Genomic DNA, 15,140 nt, shown 5'->3' on the forward strand with positions numbered 1-15,140 from the left:
TTGTTAAAAGTTCGTCTTTTTTGGTTGAATTCAACTATTTTTGGTTTAAAATTGAAAAATTCCACTACTCATCGTTGAAAATAGAACCACTTTGTTAAAACAATTTTTAATGTGATTCACCATATTATATAGGTAAACAAGGGCTCTAACACCCGCGGGATAGGTCGGGAGGCTGCCTGACCTGTTTTAAGGGGAGAGGGGCCCGAAAATTGGGAAATATATTGTGTAAATAAATTAACTAAAAGTGCACGAAAAATAAGGGAAAATAATTAAGTAAAGAAATTGAAATAAAAGAGAACGTGCACAAATCCATAATTCGCACGATTAAATTTATATTTATTAACAGGTTCGCGAATATTACATATGAGAGCACCATTTCGTGAGTATTTTTGAATTTTTAGAGGTATAAAAAAGAGTGCTTCAAATAATCCCTTTGTTGTATGTCAGCATAAATAAAACTGGTACCAAAAATTCCATTTGGAGTAAAAGTAAATCAGAGTTCAATAAATAATCTTATTTTTTCAAACTGGCAATTATAAGTGATGCAAGAATATAGCCTGAATAATTTTAGCAATTACAACATATATATCGTAGAAGAAGATTGAGTAATAAATTTTGTCTAAACAGTTTTTTATAAATCACATACAAATTTATCTAACTTATCATCAGACCAGCCATGTGCTCGAATCCATGGATTATTGTTCAACCTATAATATTAATTCTTATTATTTTTAGATTTTCAGATCACTTTCGAGTGTTATTTAAACGTTTCTGTTATTTCGAGTTCCATATTTTACAATATTAATGAAAAAGAAATAATGAATAAACGCTGTTTCTTAATGTTTTAAAAACATTGAAAGTTTTTCAAAAATTTATAAAATGACAATGATTTAATTAAGTAATATTTAAAATATTCTCGACCCACCCTCCCACCACTGGTATAGGAAATCTCTACCTCTCAGTAGAAGCTTGTACTCCGTCGGGTTAGCGCAGCTGAGAAGAACCAGAAGTAAGTTTTGAATAACTAATAAAAATAAATCATTCAAGTCCTAACAATTTAAGTGTTTAATATTTATGGGAAATAGGATATTAAAGTTTTGATTTTAGATTATTTGCAATGTAATTTGATCTCTTATACCTTTTTCTATTTAAATTTCTGATTCCTTATTGTATAGGAAAACTATTATCAATTAGATTTATTTTTAAATTAAGCTAGAAGAAATTTCTTTAATTTGATGTTTGAAATTTTGGCGCGCTATTCACGTATCTCAACAATTTATTTGCTGCATAAGTGCCTGAGGAAATAATAATTTTACGTAGAAATTGATCACCATTGTTATCATTTTTATAATACCTCTTGTTTTTTTGCTCATCACATTCTTTTTTCTCAAACAGAGAGGGGGGGGGGGCTGTCTGAAGTAGATCCACCCGACCTGTTTCACCTAGGATTGGCGCCACTGTAGATAAAAATCCTTTTTTGTTTACAATTATAATATTTTCTTGTAAATGTTGAAATGTATCTTTTTTAATTGAAAATTCATTTTTTTTTTTCAAAAAATCGTATTTTTGGTTTGATTTAACTGTATTTGATTTCAAGCAAAATTATTTTATGCTGGGAATATCAAATACATATTACACTTTTCATTGAGAATTCGTTTTTTTTTTTTTAATTCGAACATTCATCACTTTTGTTAAAAATTTAACTTTTTTGTTGAAAATAGCTGTTTTATTTGTTGAATATATATTGTTTTAACTGAAAATTTAGTTCTTACAGTTTTTGTTCAAAATGCATCTTTCTGTGTTGAAAAATCAACTATTTAATGCAATTTATAGTATTTTCTATGTACATGAATAACTTAATTTTTGTATAATTCCTCCGAAAATTCTGCATGAATCTTTTCACTAAAACTGTATGAAATACATTCAGGAAACAAATATCTTTTTGAATTAATATTATTGATCTCTTGGGTCTAAGGTTATTTTGATACCTAAAAGGAAAATTTAGAAAGGCCACGAGAAATTAAAAACGTTAAATTTTCTATTGGAAACTCACGGAGTAATCTTAATACTTTTTTTTGCAGCGGTAAAAAGTTTAAAAAATATATAAGATCTATATAACGCCTGTTGACTGCTATTTACAGATGATGCGTTTGAAGTGTAGCAGTCAACAGGCGTTATTCGTCTCATATTTTTTTTCAACTTTTTACCGTTGCAAAAAAAACTATAGCGATTATTCCGTGACCTTCTATAGGAAATTTTAACGTAGAATCCGAATTTCATTAATTTAAAAGTTGATTTTGCTGTTTTGTTTTAGTTTTTTAAAAATGAACCGAATAGGAACCCAAAGCGGTTTTTACGGGTACTTTGTAGAGGCTCCATTCGGTCTGCCAGGAAGTGCGACGCAAATTAGTTTTAATGTCCATTATTTTTCTCTTGGCCCACTTGATAATTATATATTCAGTACGTTATAAAACTATATAAACTCCCGTACAACTTATTCTTTCCCGAATATAAAAACGGGAATTTCTGCAACCGTAGGGCCACCTTTTGATTGTTGGACATTGAAATTTTCATATTATCCACGTCACTATATCTGTATTTTTATTTATTTTCTAGGTAATATTTTATCTGTTATAATGATTTATTTTTTATTCATATGCTTATATATCGAATATATGTCTCAAAATAAACACTATTTCACTGTTTTGGTTTTAGAATCACAAGCAAGAAAATTATATTAAAATTGACTATCGAGCAATTAAAGGCAGTTCAATTTTCAGTTAAAATTGAATGAAAATCGGTTTTCTTCATATCAAGCGTTTTTTTTATTGTTGATAGTATTTCGATTTTTTAATCTAATTATTTTTTAAATGTAGCTCCATTAAATTAATTTTCAGGTAAGAAATTTTGATTTGATAAATTTTCTTACTAGATTTTGATGCCCATTAATATGCTTGAAACTAAATCAACAAATGTTAAAAAATTATTAGTATGGATGATTTTCTACATTTTCAATGAGACGGATAAGGTATTTAAACATTTTAAGATTGAACGGAAAATTCTGTCGTGACTGAACTTTGATCAGTAAATACTGAGGGATAATTGGTTCGAAAACAAATGGATCAAACATAGTCGCAATCATGTCACTGATTAAACGGTTTAATTAAGCGCCTAATTTACCTGTGTGTAGGATGTAACTTTGCTTTATGTGAAATCCATACCAGCTCATCCTCACACATTCCACGAGCTAATAGCCATTTTGGGAAAGCGATAAAGTAAAATATTTTATGGACCTTAAAAGCTTTCGATTATTAATTAATTATACCTCATTAACAAATCGTATATTAAAGTTACGTTAATTATTCATAATTAATAAGGCAAAACATAGCCACCACTTTATGGTTATTAATTGATCTCACATTTGTATTTCAATGTGGGAAAACTCAAACAATATTTTCCAGTAATAAATATTATATTTTCTTTTTCTATTAAACAATAAATTTTTTTATTATGGTTATAAAAAAATCAAATATCTAATAATAATAATAATAACTCGACTCCTTAAATTTGGTTACATTTGCATAAAGAAATGACAATTCATTTTGAAAAAATGCCTTTTTTCCCACTATTTAAAATTTTTTTTTCTGTCTCTAATTAGCCGAAAATTGAGGTAGTTTGTAAATCCGGTTTTTAATTGTGAATCTTTTTCATGCTTATTTTGAATAAAATTATTCATGAAAAAAAAAAATTTCTTTTCGATCTTAAATTAAAATAATATTGTAGAATTGATTTATTTTTGTTTTAAAAAACGCATTTTAAAGTATTTGAAATATTCTAAATTTTAATTCGAATTTTCCGAACATTGAGTAATACGAAAATATAAAGGCTTTCTATTACAGAAACTCAGAACAAATGTTACTAAAAATCCGTGACACTTTGGTTCTATAATAAATTAAAATTGTTATACTTGCATTTGAATACCTAAATTATTGTATATTTATATTTGTGATAAACGTAACTTAGCAACTGTTTCAGAAAGCTTAAGTACAGAACGTGTTTAACTAATTAAAAGATTGGTTCAATAAAAATTTGCAATTTATTTCCTTAAAAAAATTAGAAATATAAATTGATAATAAAAAAATTAATTTTTTCAAAAATCGAAACCATACTCCTGTAAAAGTAGAGTTTATGTTTTCAGTAACCCTATACCCATTATAAATGTGAACCCTCTTTGGCATTGCAGTGTCATCTGTTGATCAGAGCACCTACTATACGTAGAATATTTTCAAAGATGAAGAAAATTCCTCTATCTTTACTGTCGTTAAATTTTGATATCTAAATATTAAATTTAAAAAAAATGTTTAACAAATTTCATTTCAATGAATAATAACATAATTATAGGTAATTAAATCTTTAAGAAAGTTTTATTTCTTAAAAAAGAAAAAAAGTTATAGAATTTGTTTCGATGTGGAAATACCTAAATAGAAAAGTCTAATAATTAGCAAGACAACTATTGTTTTATTTGCTAATAAAAGGATTGCAATGTAGTTTGTATATAAAAACAGAAATACTTTTAAAAACATTTTTAATAGTGGAATGATTTTAATAGACTGTATAAATGTACATTTCTCGTCGAGCGCGTTATCTTCTATGTAGATGAATATAATTATAAAATTATAGTACAGACAACATAACTTATTTCAAGAGTGACCACTTAAGTTGCTCCTTGGCAGATTGCAAGACCTGGAAAAAGAATATCAATTTAAAAAATAAGTTATACATATTGTAATAAGTAAACTTGCATTTTATTTTTCTAAAATATTGTTTTATAATTGTTTCAATATGCTTTTGTTAGGTTCGAATAGCAATTTTGTTCAATTCCGAGCGTGCTTTTGGTTAAAACGCAAGTCACAAGCTATGAGAAATTTAATAAATTTAAGATTTTCAGATGGCACCCCTGCTTTAAATGCACAAAAAACGCAGAGGGTTGCCAGTCAGAAAACTTAAACTAGCTAAAGGTATTAGAACTAACAAAAAAATGACCTGGGCGACGGTTTGTTCTCCTAAAGGAATGTCATCTGTCCTCAGGGCGACTCTTTGAACTACACTCGTGGCATCTGCGTCCAAAATAATCCTGTAATTAAATATTTTCAATATGTTATCATTTGTTGTAAGGCATTACAAGGATTCAATATTATGATTGATTAAAAATTAACTCACCCTCCGTCACAAATTTCATCTAGTGCCAACATTATTATGTCTAAACTATCCAAAACGGCCCTTTTTTCAACATTTTTCCGCAAAATGGTGCTTACTGAGTCGTATAAGCAATTTAGCACGCTCATCAGGATCAACTGAAAAATTAATTCAATATCAATTTATGACAAAATTATTATATTTAAAAAAAATAAGATAAGGTACTAAAAATAGAAGATAATAATAAAAAACTTGAAAAATGTTTGAATAAATGACTAACCTCATTCTCATGTGCACTTCCCATTACATAGAAAAATAAATCAACGTTGCTTTTGTACACGCAAATCAGCCCATCGTGCATTATAATTTCAGTATTAGCTCTGTGAGTTTTGCTAAATAAGGTCTTTTCAAAAGCCTTCTGTTCCTTGGACGTAGGGAATTTATTTTTGTCGTAATACTTGGCGAGAATTCTATTTCCATCGTTGTCAAGAATCGCGATGCCCTTAACTGTATAAAGTGTCGGTTCCTAACAAACAGAAATAAAGAGATTTAATTATTTTGTAAGACAAACAAAACCACAGTAAAGTAACTTTGAAAATTTCCATTTCAAAAACTGTGAGATTTTCAAAATCGGTTATTCTAATAACGTTCTTTTTGAAAGATTTCTGTTTAATATTATGATGAATTTGACTAGGTTGCTACAGAAACAGGAAAAGCCAGGAATTTTTAAAAAGAGCATTAGAATTTTGTCTATGTTTTAATAATTATTTAAATACTTTTCTGCTTATTTTGCAAATTCAGATTAATAAGAATTGATCAAGTTATATTCTAAGGAATGGAATGAGCGCGGGACATGATATTTTTTATGATTACATATTAAACATTTTTACCTATATTAAAAACATTTGCATCAATTAATAATTTTATATACAATACCGGCGAAAATGATCTAAACGACTATTTTTTCAACTGTTGTTGAAGTGCCTCCTTTTCATAATATTAACGTGAGTTTTTTCCTCATACAGACGCGAAAGCTAATAAAATTCTGCATTTAATAATCCCAAATTGAAGGCATGAAGTCAATTTAATAAAAAGATATTACAAAAAGACTTCAAATTTTAATTTTTTCGCAAATCTGGAATAAATTTGGAAATAATCAACATTTTTCACAGTTCTTTAACTAATGTTAAAGTTAGGTCTCTACATTGCTCGTCACTTATTTTTAGAAAATTCCAAGCAATACGATTTTTATAATTATTACTAATTACTAATCTAGGCACAAAATTCTAAAAGAATTAACAATTTAGCAAAATACTTTGGAGCAATACACTTAAAATGAGCCCAGAAACTTAATTTTTTTAAAATTATTTTCAGAGTTATTCTTATATTTAGTGTTTATTAGATGTTTATTTATTTTGTTTATTTCGCGTTATTACGAGGACAAAACTTTCATGCTAATATTATAAAAATGATAACACTTTAGCAACAGCTAAAAACAGGCGTGTAAATCATTTCTGCCGGCAGTGTACAAGAATTTATCTGAAAATGATATTGAAAGCATTACAATGCTTGGGAATTTATTTGAAATCAAATTTTGAATATCATTGTTTCTTCAGTTCTCCTGGCATAATTTCAAAAGTTGACCTGGAAAAGCTGGAATTTTGAAAATCGAATTCTGTAACAATCTTGTTTTAAAAAGATCTGTTAAATATGTACAATAATTGTTAACACTTAAAATCAGATATACCAAATTTCAAAACCATTAATAAAAACAATATTACATAAATAATTTTCTTTTGCACATTGCATTTCTGCACGTGAAAAATGTTGAGCTAGAAATTTTGATCAAGCTTAAATTTGTGAGATTTTCAGTTTTTTATTTATTTTCGAAAAATATGCAAGCCAAATTTTTGTCATCAAAATTCACATGACAGAAAATAAACAAATTATTAAATTCTAAGAAAAATCTATCCACTGTTCTAAAGTGAAAATTCCAAAATCATGAAAGTTCGTTCAGCACCTAGTAAATAAAATGTAAGCACTCGATAATTTCCAAATGCATCAACACATTCAAAACAAAATAGATTAACTCACTGGGGACAAAAAAACAAGACACAAAAACATAAAAAGCATACTCGAAGATGAGAATGTGTATCGGAATCACTTTGGAAAGATGAACCAGAGAGGTTATGTTGCGAATCTCTCCCCAAGTTAATACGATTCATGACTTTAACTCTTCAATACGATGATTTAATGCAGAATGCGTATTCGGGAGTTGACCTTTCGTGCTAGTAGATGAAAAATACATCAACAACTGTTCGAAATACCCACCAATAACTGACCGTCCATAGTAACGTCAAATTGACGTGTCTTGTCTTCTGCTCTTACTAAACGTGTCAAACGTGTCAAAGTACGAAGAATAACTACGTTATTCAAACTCTTCAGAATTTACAAACACTTTTTTAGTCCGCAAAATCCACCGTTTATTTAAATATAAAGAATTTGTAAGATTTTTAATCTCATTTAGGCTCACGATGCGAATTTTTCCGTTCGATACAAGATACTGTTGACACGACTCAACTCAACCGAACTTGACTGGACGAGAACGACGTGAACTCATACATGAAGTATGAACCCGATCCGATTCGTGGGACGAGGATGTTCCGACGTTGGATCATGAACGAGGACAGAATATAACCTCACTTTTTGTCATTTTAGAACTTCACGGAACACTTCCCCAACTTGCATTTCCCTGTTCACTTTCATCGGTACGCTTGCACTAGTATATTCTTTATTCAAATTTGCATTTCTCTGTTATTTACCCTAAGACGTATTGTAGGTGACCGACACCTGAACAATGCAAAATTCTCGAAAATGTTTTTGTTTCGAGGCAGACTTTTTTTAAAGTATACGGTTGGTGCACTTTATGTGGTTGGAATTTTATTAATTGCTAAGCGCATTTTGCGAGTGAGTGACAGTTTCATTTTTGAGAAAAATCACAAAACAGATGCTCCATCTGTCACTGAACAATTGACCAGTGATGACAGTAAAAAAAGCGAAGAGCATCAGAGGTATGTAATAATTAGATCATTTTTTTTATTGCTTTCTTTTAACAGAATTTGCTAACATTATTTATTTATAAAAATTGAACAGACAGTTTTTGAACTACTTTAATTATTTTCCTTTTCAAACTTAAAATTATTGAGTTTTTAAAAGTCTAATTGAAAAATACATCGGAAATGCTTGGATTCTGTTGTGTTAAAAAATGATTTGAATTCTATCGAACGTTATAGAACTGGGGAATTTAAACTAAAATAAGTTCAATAAGTTAAAAAGGGTGACACCAGGTTAGGGCCATAAAAAAATTGGTAACAGGGAATTTCTGTAAAAATAACTTTCGTAACTGTCAGGAATAATCATAGGGCTCACACAGGTCAAGTAGTTACTTTTTTAAGGTATAAAGTCACTTTTAAAATGAAAAAAACACTTTGGTCACTTTTTCAAATTAAAATATTGCTTTAGTCACTTTTCTTTGTATTGAGTATGGAATTTGGGTTTATACCTATCTTTGAATTTTCTTGAATTGTATACAAATATTTTCTGCTATTTTTTGAGCTTCCAAGACATTATAAATAGGCTTCAATCGCTTGAAGATTTTTCAAACTATTTTAAATATTTGAGGGTATTTTTAAAAATTTCAAGGATTTTTGAAGAGCTTTAAAAAGATTCAAGGAATTTCGAGAGTTTTGATATATATCTTGGTTTCCAAATATCCAAGGAATTGTTATTATATTTCAATAATTTAAAGTTTAAAAAAAAGATTTAACAGGTATTAGAGTATTTTTTAAAATTCTAAGGAATTTTCATGAGCTTTAAAATTTTTCAAAAGGTTTTAAAGGATTTGAAAATTTTTATGAATTTAAAAGATTCCAGGGAATTTTTAATATTTTTCAGTAATCTGTAATTATTTCAAAATATTACAAATATTTTAAGATTTGTTTTAAAATTCCAAGTAATTTTCAAAAGCTTCAAAAAATTTCAAGGGATTTCAAACTATTTCAAATATTTGAGGGTATTTTTAAATATTCCAAGGATTTTTTAAGAGCTTTAAAAAGATTTAAGGAATTTCGAGAGTTTTTATATATTTCTTGGTTTCAAAATATCCAAGGAATTGTTATTATATTTCAATAATTTGAAGTTTTTCAAGAGGCTTTAACAGATTTTAGAGTACTTCTAAAAATCCCAAAAGAATTTTCATGAGCTTTAAAACTTTCCTAAAACTTTCAAATGATTTGAAATATTTTATGGTTTTACAAGATTCCAGGGAATTTTAATTATTTTTCAATAATTTATATTTTTTTCAAAAAATTACAAATATTTTAGGATTAGTTTTAAAATTCCAAGTAATTTTCAAAAGCTTCAAAAACTTTTAAGGGATTCCAAACGATTTCAAATATTTTAGGTTATTTTGAAAGATGTCAACGAATTTGTAAGAGATTTCAATCATTTAAATATATATTTTTATATACAATTTATAATTTTTTACTTACACCCACTGTGCTATAAAAATATTTTTTTAAATTTATTCAAATTCATTTGGAATGCAATGCAATGTATTCATTTTTTCATATTTTTATTTTTTTCAATTTCCTCTAAATTCACTCCAATTTTACTGAAATCAATTGATTTTTTTGGTTAAAACAAAATTTCCAATTAATTGGAATTATTTTGAATTTAACGTGAATTGTTTTAAAATCTTACAAATGAATCCTGTTTTTGTTAAAATTTACCTGAAGTTTATATAAATTTCATCGAATTCTTTTGAATTCTTTTAAATTAGAATAAAAACATTAGTAACATTATCAATGCCCATTAACCACTTTTAGGTTTTAGTCAATTTTTGGATTAGAAATAATTAGTCACTGTCTGTAACTTCTTCTGCTTAAACAGTTCACTTTTTCAAGTAAAATATGCAATGGTCGCCCTGAGAATAATAAACTAAAAGGTCATAAATATAAATTAAAAATGGTTTCATTTCTTGTATAAAATATTATATATTAAAAATATTACAAGATTCGAATTGTGGTCTTTAAATATTAATGATCAGGAAAAATGAGAAATGAAAAGTTAAGGAATTGTAAACAAAGTTTTGCGGCCCCCCTCGTTAAACCATTTTTTAATTATCAAACGTAAACTTCTATATTTTAGATATGAATCGTGGATTAAAAACTATGAAAGTAATATAGTTCCTGGATTAGGGGAATATGGAGTTCCTGCTTATTTATATGGAGAGGAAAAAGCCAAAGGAGATTTGTCTCTCAAAAAGAAAGCTTTGAACATTGTTCTTTCTGAAAAAATTTCTTTAAAAAGGAATTTACCAGATCCGCGAAATTCGCTGTAAGAGTTTTAGATAATAAGTCATTATATTATACACAAAGAATAAATAACTAGTTAGTAATTTAATTAAATTTGATTTTAAAAATTGAGGTATAAATAATTACAATTCAAGCTACTCATATCTTAAAATAAATAAGTTACACAGTCTTATTAATATTAGAATAACAATGAATGATTTTTATAAAACATTTTTTCCTCTTATTCATTAGAATTTTGAAACTTGACTGATTAATGATTTATATATTGGAATAATTTCAGATGTACAAATGTCACCTATGACTCATCATTACCAACTACAAGTGTCGTAATCATTTTTTTTAACGAGCCGTGGAGTGTACTTTTGAGAACAGTTTACAGCGTTCTCAAAAGATCTCCGCCAAAATTTTTAAAAGAAATAATCCTCGTTGATGATTCCAGCGATGAAGGTTGGTTGATTCTTCTTAATTTTTAATTAATAACAGTACATTTCTTTATATGCATCGACCAAAATAAGTTAACATTTTAAATTCAAAAAACCTCCAGACACTGTTTACACCGGCACACAAAACAAAAAAGTGGTCTTTCCGACAGACTACACTAGCATATCCATATGTTTTTGGGGTCGCTGAATTCGAATCCGGTGTCCAAATAACCAAGTTGGCTCATATTTTTCTGAAAAACGAAAAATTGACAAAAAACAGCGATTTTTCAGGTATATTTTTGCAAAAAAAAATATATTTTTCCTCGCCCGGTGAACTTAACCAACATATTTATATGTTTTTTGGGTCGCTGAATTCAAATCTGAGGCCCAAATAACCAATTTGGTTCATGCTTGTTCGAAAATCGCAAAAATAGACGTAAAATCGTCGAATACAGCGATTTTTCTTGTATACTTTTGCAACAAACAAATTTTTCATGTCCGGTGGCCTAAGTCATCATATCCTTATGGTCTTTGGGGTCGCTAAATCTGAATCCCGGGTCAAAATAACCCATTTGGCTCATATTTCATCGAAAAATACAAAAATAAAGGCAAAATCGACGAAAACCGCGGGATTTCGTGCATATTTTTGCAAAAAAAATATATCTTCATACCCGGTAGACTTATCCAGCATATCCTTATGTTTTTGGGGCCACTGATTCTGAATCTAGAATTCAAATAACCCAGTTGGCTCATATTTGATCGAAAAACGCAAAATTAGACATAAGATCGACGAAAACCTTTAAACCCTTATCTTCCTCGACTGGGATTGTCGTTCACTGTAGATTCCCTCTGCGTCTCACGTTTCACGGTTTTTAATTTGCGTTAGTGTCCTTGCTTGGCAATAGTAGGATTTTTTGTAAATAAGTTTTATTTACTTATAGTGTTACCCAGGAACAACGACGTGGACGTAGTAAATTCTGTTGCCTTTGGGGTGCTTTATTACCGTGAGTCCCCCTGCCTCTCACGCTTATAGGTTTCTTTTATTTTTTATTTTTCTTTATATCGCTTGTATCGAACCCTTTTGTCCTCAAAAGACCTACGTAGTGGGTTTCGCTTTTGTTTGGTACCTTGATTGACTTGATCTCGTTTTAAACTCCAACAGTAGTCAGCCATCATGTTGATATCCCAACATCCCTGATATCGCCTCTCCATCTTTTTTATATCCTTGTGTAAACGTTCGCCTTGCTCTTCACAAAAGTCTCCCAGGTTGGCTGGAAACTTATTTATATGCGAATAAAGAAAATGCAGAATTACTCAATAGAATTTACTACGTCCACGTCGTTGTTCCTGGGTAACGCTAAAAGTAAATAAAACTTATTTACAAAAAATTCTACTATTACCATGCAAGGAGACTAACGCAAATTAAAAACCCCGAAACGTGAGACGCAAAGGAAATCTACAGTGAACGACAATCCCAGTCGAGGCAGGTAAAGGTTTAAAGGTTTTCGTCGATCTTATGTCTAATTTTGCGTTTTGCGATAAAATATGAGCCAACTGGATTATTTTAACCCCGGATTCAGAATCAGTGACCCCGAAAACATAAGGATTTGCTGGATAAGTCCACCGGGGATGAAGATATATATATTTTTGACAAAATATGCACGAAAAACCGCTGTTTTCAGCGATTTTACCTCTTTTTTTGCATTTTTCGATCGAATTTGAGCCAAATGGGTTATTTTGACCCCGGATTCGGATTCAGCGACGCCAAGAACATATAGATATGCTAGTGTAGTCTGTCGGACAGACCACTTTTTTGTTTTGCGTGCCGGTGTTATTATTAGGCGCATACAATCCTTTTAGGACTTAAGTTAATAAAAAATATTTTTAAATTAAATATTGAATTTTTAGATGAACTAAAAGGAAAGCTGAGTTACTACGTAGCTACAAGGTTTCCGAAAAAAGTAAAACTTATTCGGTTACCAGAAAGGCAAGGACTGATACGAGCTCGATTAAGAGGAGCTGAAAATGCAACTGGGGATGTTTTACTATTTTTAGACGCTCATTGTGAAGTTACAATACAATGGTAAATTTTGAAATATTCTTCAAGCATCTATTTATTTCGACTGAGCGACGGATGCTTATTTCCACTATTGAATATTTTTAACTTAATTCTTTAGGCTTGAACCGCTGCTGCAAAGGATAAAAGAAAAAAGAAACGCAGTACTGATGCCTATAATCGACAACATATCAGAGGAGAATTTGGAATATTTACACGATAATGATCCTTCCTTTTTTCAAGTAGGTGGTTTCACCTGGTCCGGACATTTCACATGGATAGATGTTCAAGAAAAAGAAATTAAATCTCGCCCCTCTCCCATTTCACCAACAAACTCGCCAACTATGGCTGGTGGACTCTTTGCTATCGACAGAAAATATTTTTGGGAAGTTGGAAGTTATGATGATAAAATGGACGGATGGGGTGGTGAGAATTTGGAAATGTCTTTTAGGGTGAGGAAAATGAGAATATTATTTCTACGATTTGTATCTTTATATGAAGCCGAGATGTTTATTACTCTTGAAATCAGGTGAAATCTTTTAACATGTTTGTAATCTTTCTGAAATAATTGCAATCTTTGAAAAGCCCTTGACATTTTTTGGAATCTTTAAAATATTTGAAATTTTTGAAGTATTTGTGAATTGTTAAAATCCTTCTGAGATCTTGAAAATATTTTTAAATCTTTTAAACATTTTGGAATATATAAAATATTTGTGAAATCGTTGTAAAATTTGTTTACACATTTTGAAATCTCATATTTTTCTAAAATAGTCGCAATCGTCGACAAAAATGTGAAATATTTTGGAATCATTGCAGTCTTTAAAATCTCTTTGAATTATTCGTGAAATCTCGTGAAATCTTTCGGGAACAAGTTGAAATTTTTTAAATTTCTGTGAACTGTTAAAATCCTCCTGTAATATCTTGCAATTTTCGAACTATTTTGAAACCTTTTGGAATCCGCAGGATCTTTGTGAAATCGTTTTGAAATGTTTGAAACCACCTAGAATTTTTTTCACCAATTTTGAAATATTTTCTAAATTTTAAAATTTGTTTAATCTGAAATATTTTAAAATCTTGCAATTCTTTGTGAAATCTTCCTAAAATATTTTTAAATCATTGAAATATTTGTAAAAAGTTTGACATCCTTAAAAATATTCATGAAGTCTTTCTGAAATATTTGTCTATCTTTGAAATCTTCCTGAAATTTTAAAACCTTTTGGAATCTGTTGGGAATGATTGAACTGCGATATGCTGCCTGCTGGCAAAAATCAGAACTAGAAAGAGTAAACACGATTTAAAAGGTGCATTTTAATTTGTGAATATAATTGTTTTTGCGAGGTTTTTGTGAAGTTTGAAGTATTTATTACGAACTATTACGAACTCTTCACCGAAAACAAAGTGTTTCAGATGAAATTTACATTTTATGCAGTGAAAAACCATATTTTTTTACACACATTTTTTCTAAAAAAACAACTATTGTACTATTTATTGTGATTTTTAACAGATCATAAACTTAAATTAATTTATTTCGAAGCAAAAATAAACCCAAAATAAGTTTTTAATAATTTCTACATAAACTATTTGCTATATAAAAATTCTTACCTAAAAGTTAAGATAGAAGTCGTATTTCAACATTTATAGCTACAGAAATTAAGGGCATGTGATACTTCGTCGTGTGGTCAATGGGGTACAGTTCTCCCGGCTTTTTTTCCACAAAAATAAAAACTTTTAAAAACTGAATTCGGAGATGCTATAAAATATCATAACGAACTTCCCCGGACTCTTCTTTGAGGGATAATAACAAAAAAAATTTATTATGCTAAATAAAAATTTTATGCATCATTTTGAGGTTACGTCGTTTTTCATCTCTGCCTTTCCGATAATTTCAAAATTATTGATGAAATAAACTTTTTTAATTGCCTGCAAACAAGGTTAGTTCCGGGAGATTAGTTTTATTTGTAAGTCTAAAGTTTTCGGCCAAAAATATTGTGTAGTTTGGAAATAACGCTCGGTAGAATTGTAAAACAGATAACCTCGAAATATACACACGTTGTTAGCAAAATCAAAATTAAAAAAAAAAAAAAAAAAAAA

The 15,140-nt window shown here is 29.0% G+C and overlaps 2 protein-coding genes across 6 annotated transcripts in view; one reads left to right on the forward strand and one right to left on the reverse strand.

Moving 5' to 3' along the window:
- Positions 1-4,568: 4,568 nt before the first annotated feature.
- On the reverse strand, positions 4,569-7,816 carry LOC117177831 (coatomer subunit zeta-1). 4 transcript variants are annotated; one of them, XM_033368794.1, is made up of 5 exons: positions 7,528-7,816; positions 5,477-5,722; positions 5,221-5,354; positions 5,033-5,134; positions 4,569-4,743 (listed from the first exon to the last, which is right to left on the reverse strand). In XM_033368794.1, the coding sequence occupies exons 1-5, from the start codon at positions 7,543-7,545 to the stop codon at positions 4,701-4,703; spliced, it is 543 nt and encodes a 180-aa protein (XP_033224685.1). In that variant the 5' UTR covers positions 7,546-7,816; the 3' UTR covers positions 4,569-4,700. The 4 variants fall into 4 exon arrangements, with proteins under 4 accessions (XP_033224685.1, XP_033224683.1, XP_033224684.1 ...); XM_033368792.1 differs by lacking the exon at positions 7,528-7,816 and adding an exon at positions 7,332-7,514; XM_033368793.1 differs by lacking the exon at positions 7,528-7,816 and adding an exon at positions 7,332-7,511 and having other exon boundaries at positions 5,044-5,134.
- Positions 7,817-7,828: 12 nt separating this feature from the next.
- The window catches only part of LOC117177830 (polypeptide N-acetylgalactosaminyltransferase 1-like), a 12,977-nt gene continuing 5,665 nt past the window's right edge, over positions 7,829-15,140 (forward strand). The window contains exons 1-6 of one of the 2 annotated variants that reach the window (XM_033368790.1): positions 7,829-7,964; positions 8,036-8,267; positions 10,405-10,593; positions 10,852-11,018; positions 12,902-13,076; positions 13,171-13,501. In XM_033368790.1, the coding sequence (XP_033224681.1) occupies positions 8,071-8,267; positions 10,405-10,593; positions 10,852-11,018; positions 12,902-13,076; positions 13,171-13,501 (1,059 nt within the window). In that variant the 5' untranslated portion in view covers positions 7,829-7,964; positions 8,036-8,070. Of the gene's footprint in view, positions 8,268-10,404; positions 10,594-10,851; positions 11,019-12,901; positions 13,077-13,170; positions 13,502-15,140 lie in introns of both variants that reach the window. The other variant, XM_033368791.1, reaches the window with a different exon arrangement.

Source organism: Belonocnema kinseyi, chromosome 8, assembly GCF_010883055.1.
Source record: "Belonocnema kinseyi isolate 2016_QV_RU_SX_M_011 chromosome 8, B_treatae_v1, whole genome shotgun sequence".
Taxonomy (NCBI): domain Eukaryota; kingdom Metazoa; phylum Arthropoda; class Insecta; order Hymenoptera; family Cynipidae; genus Belonocnema; species Belonocnema kinseyi.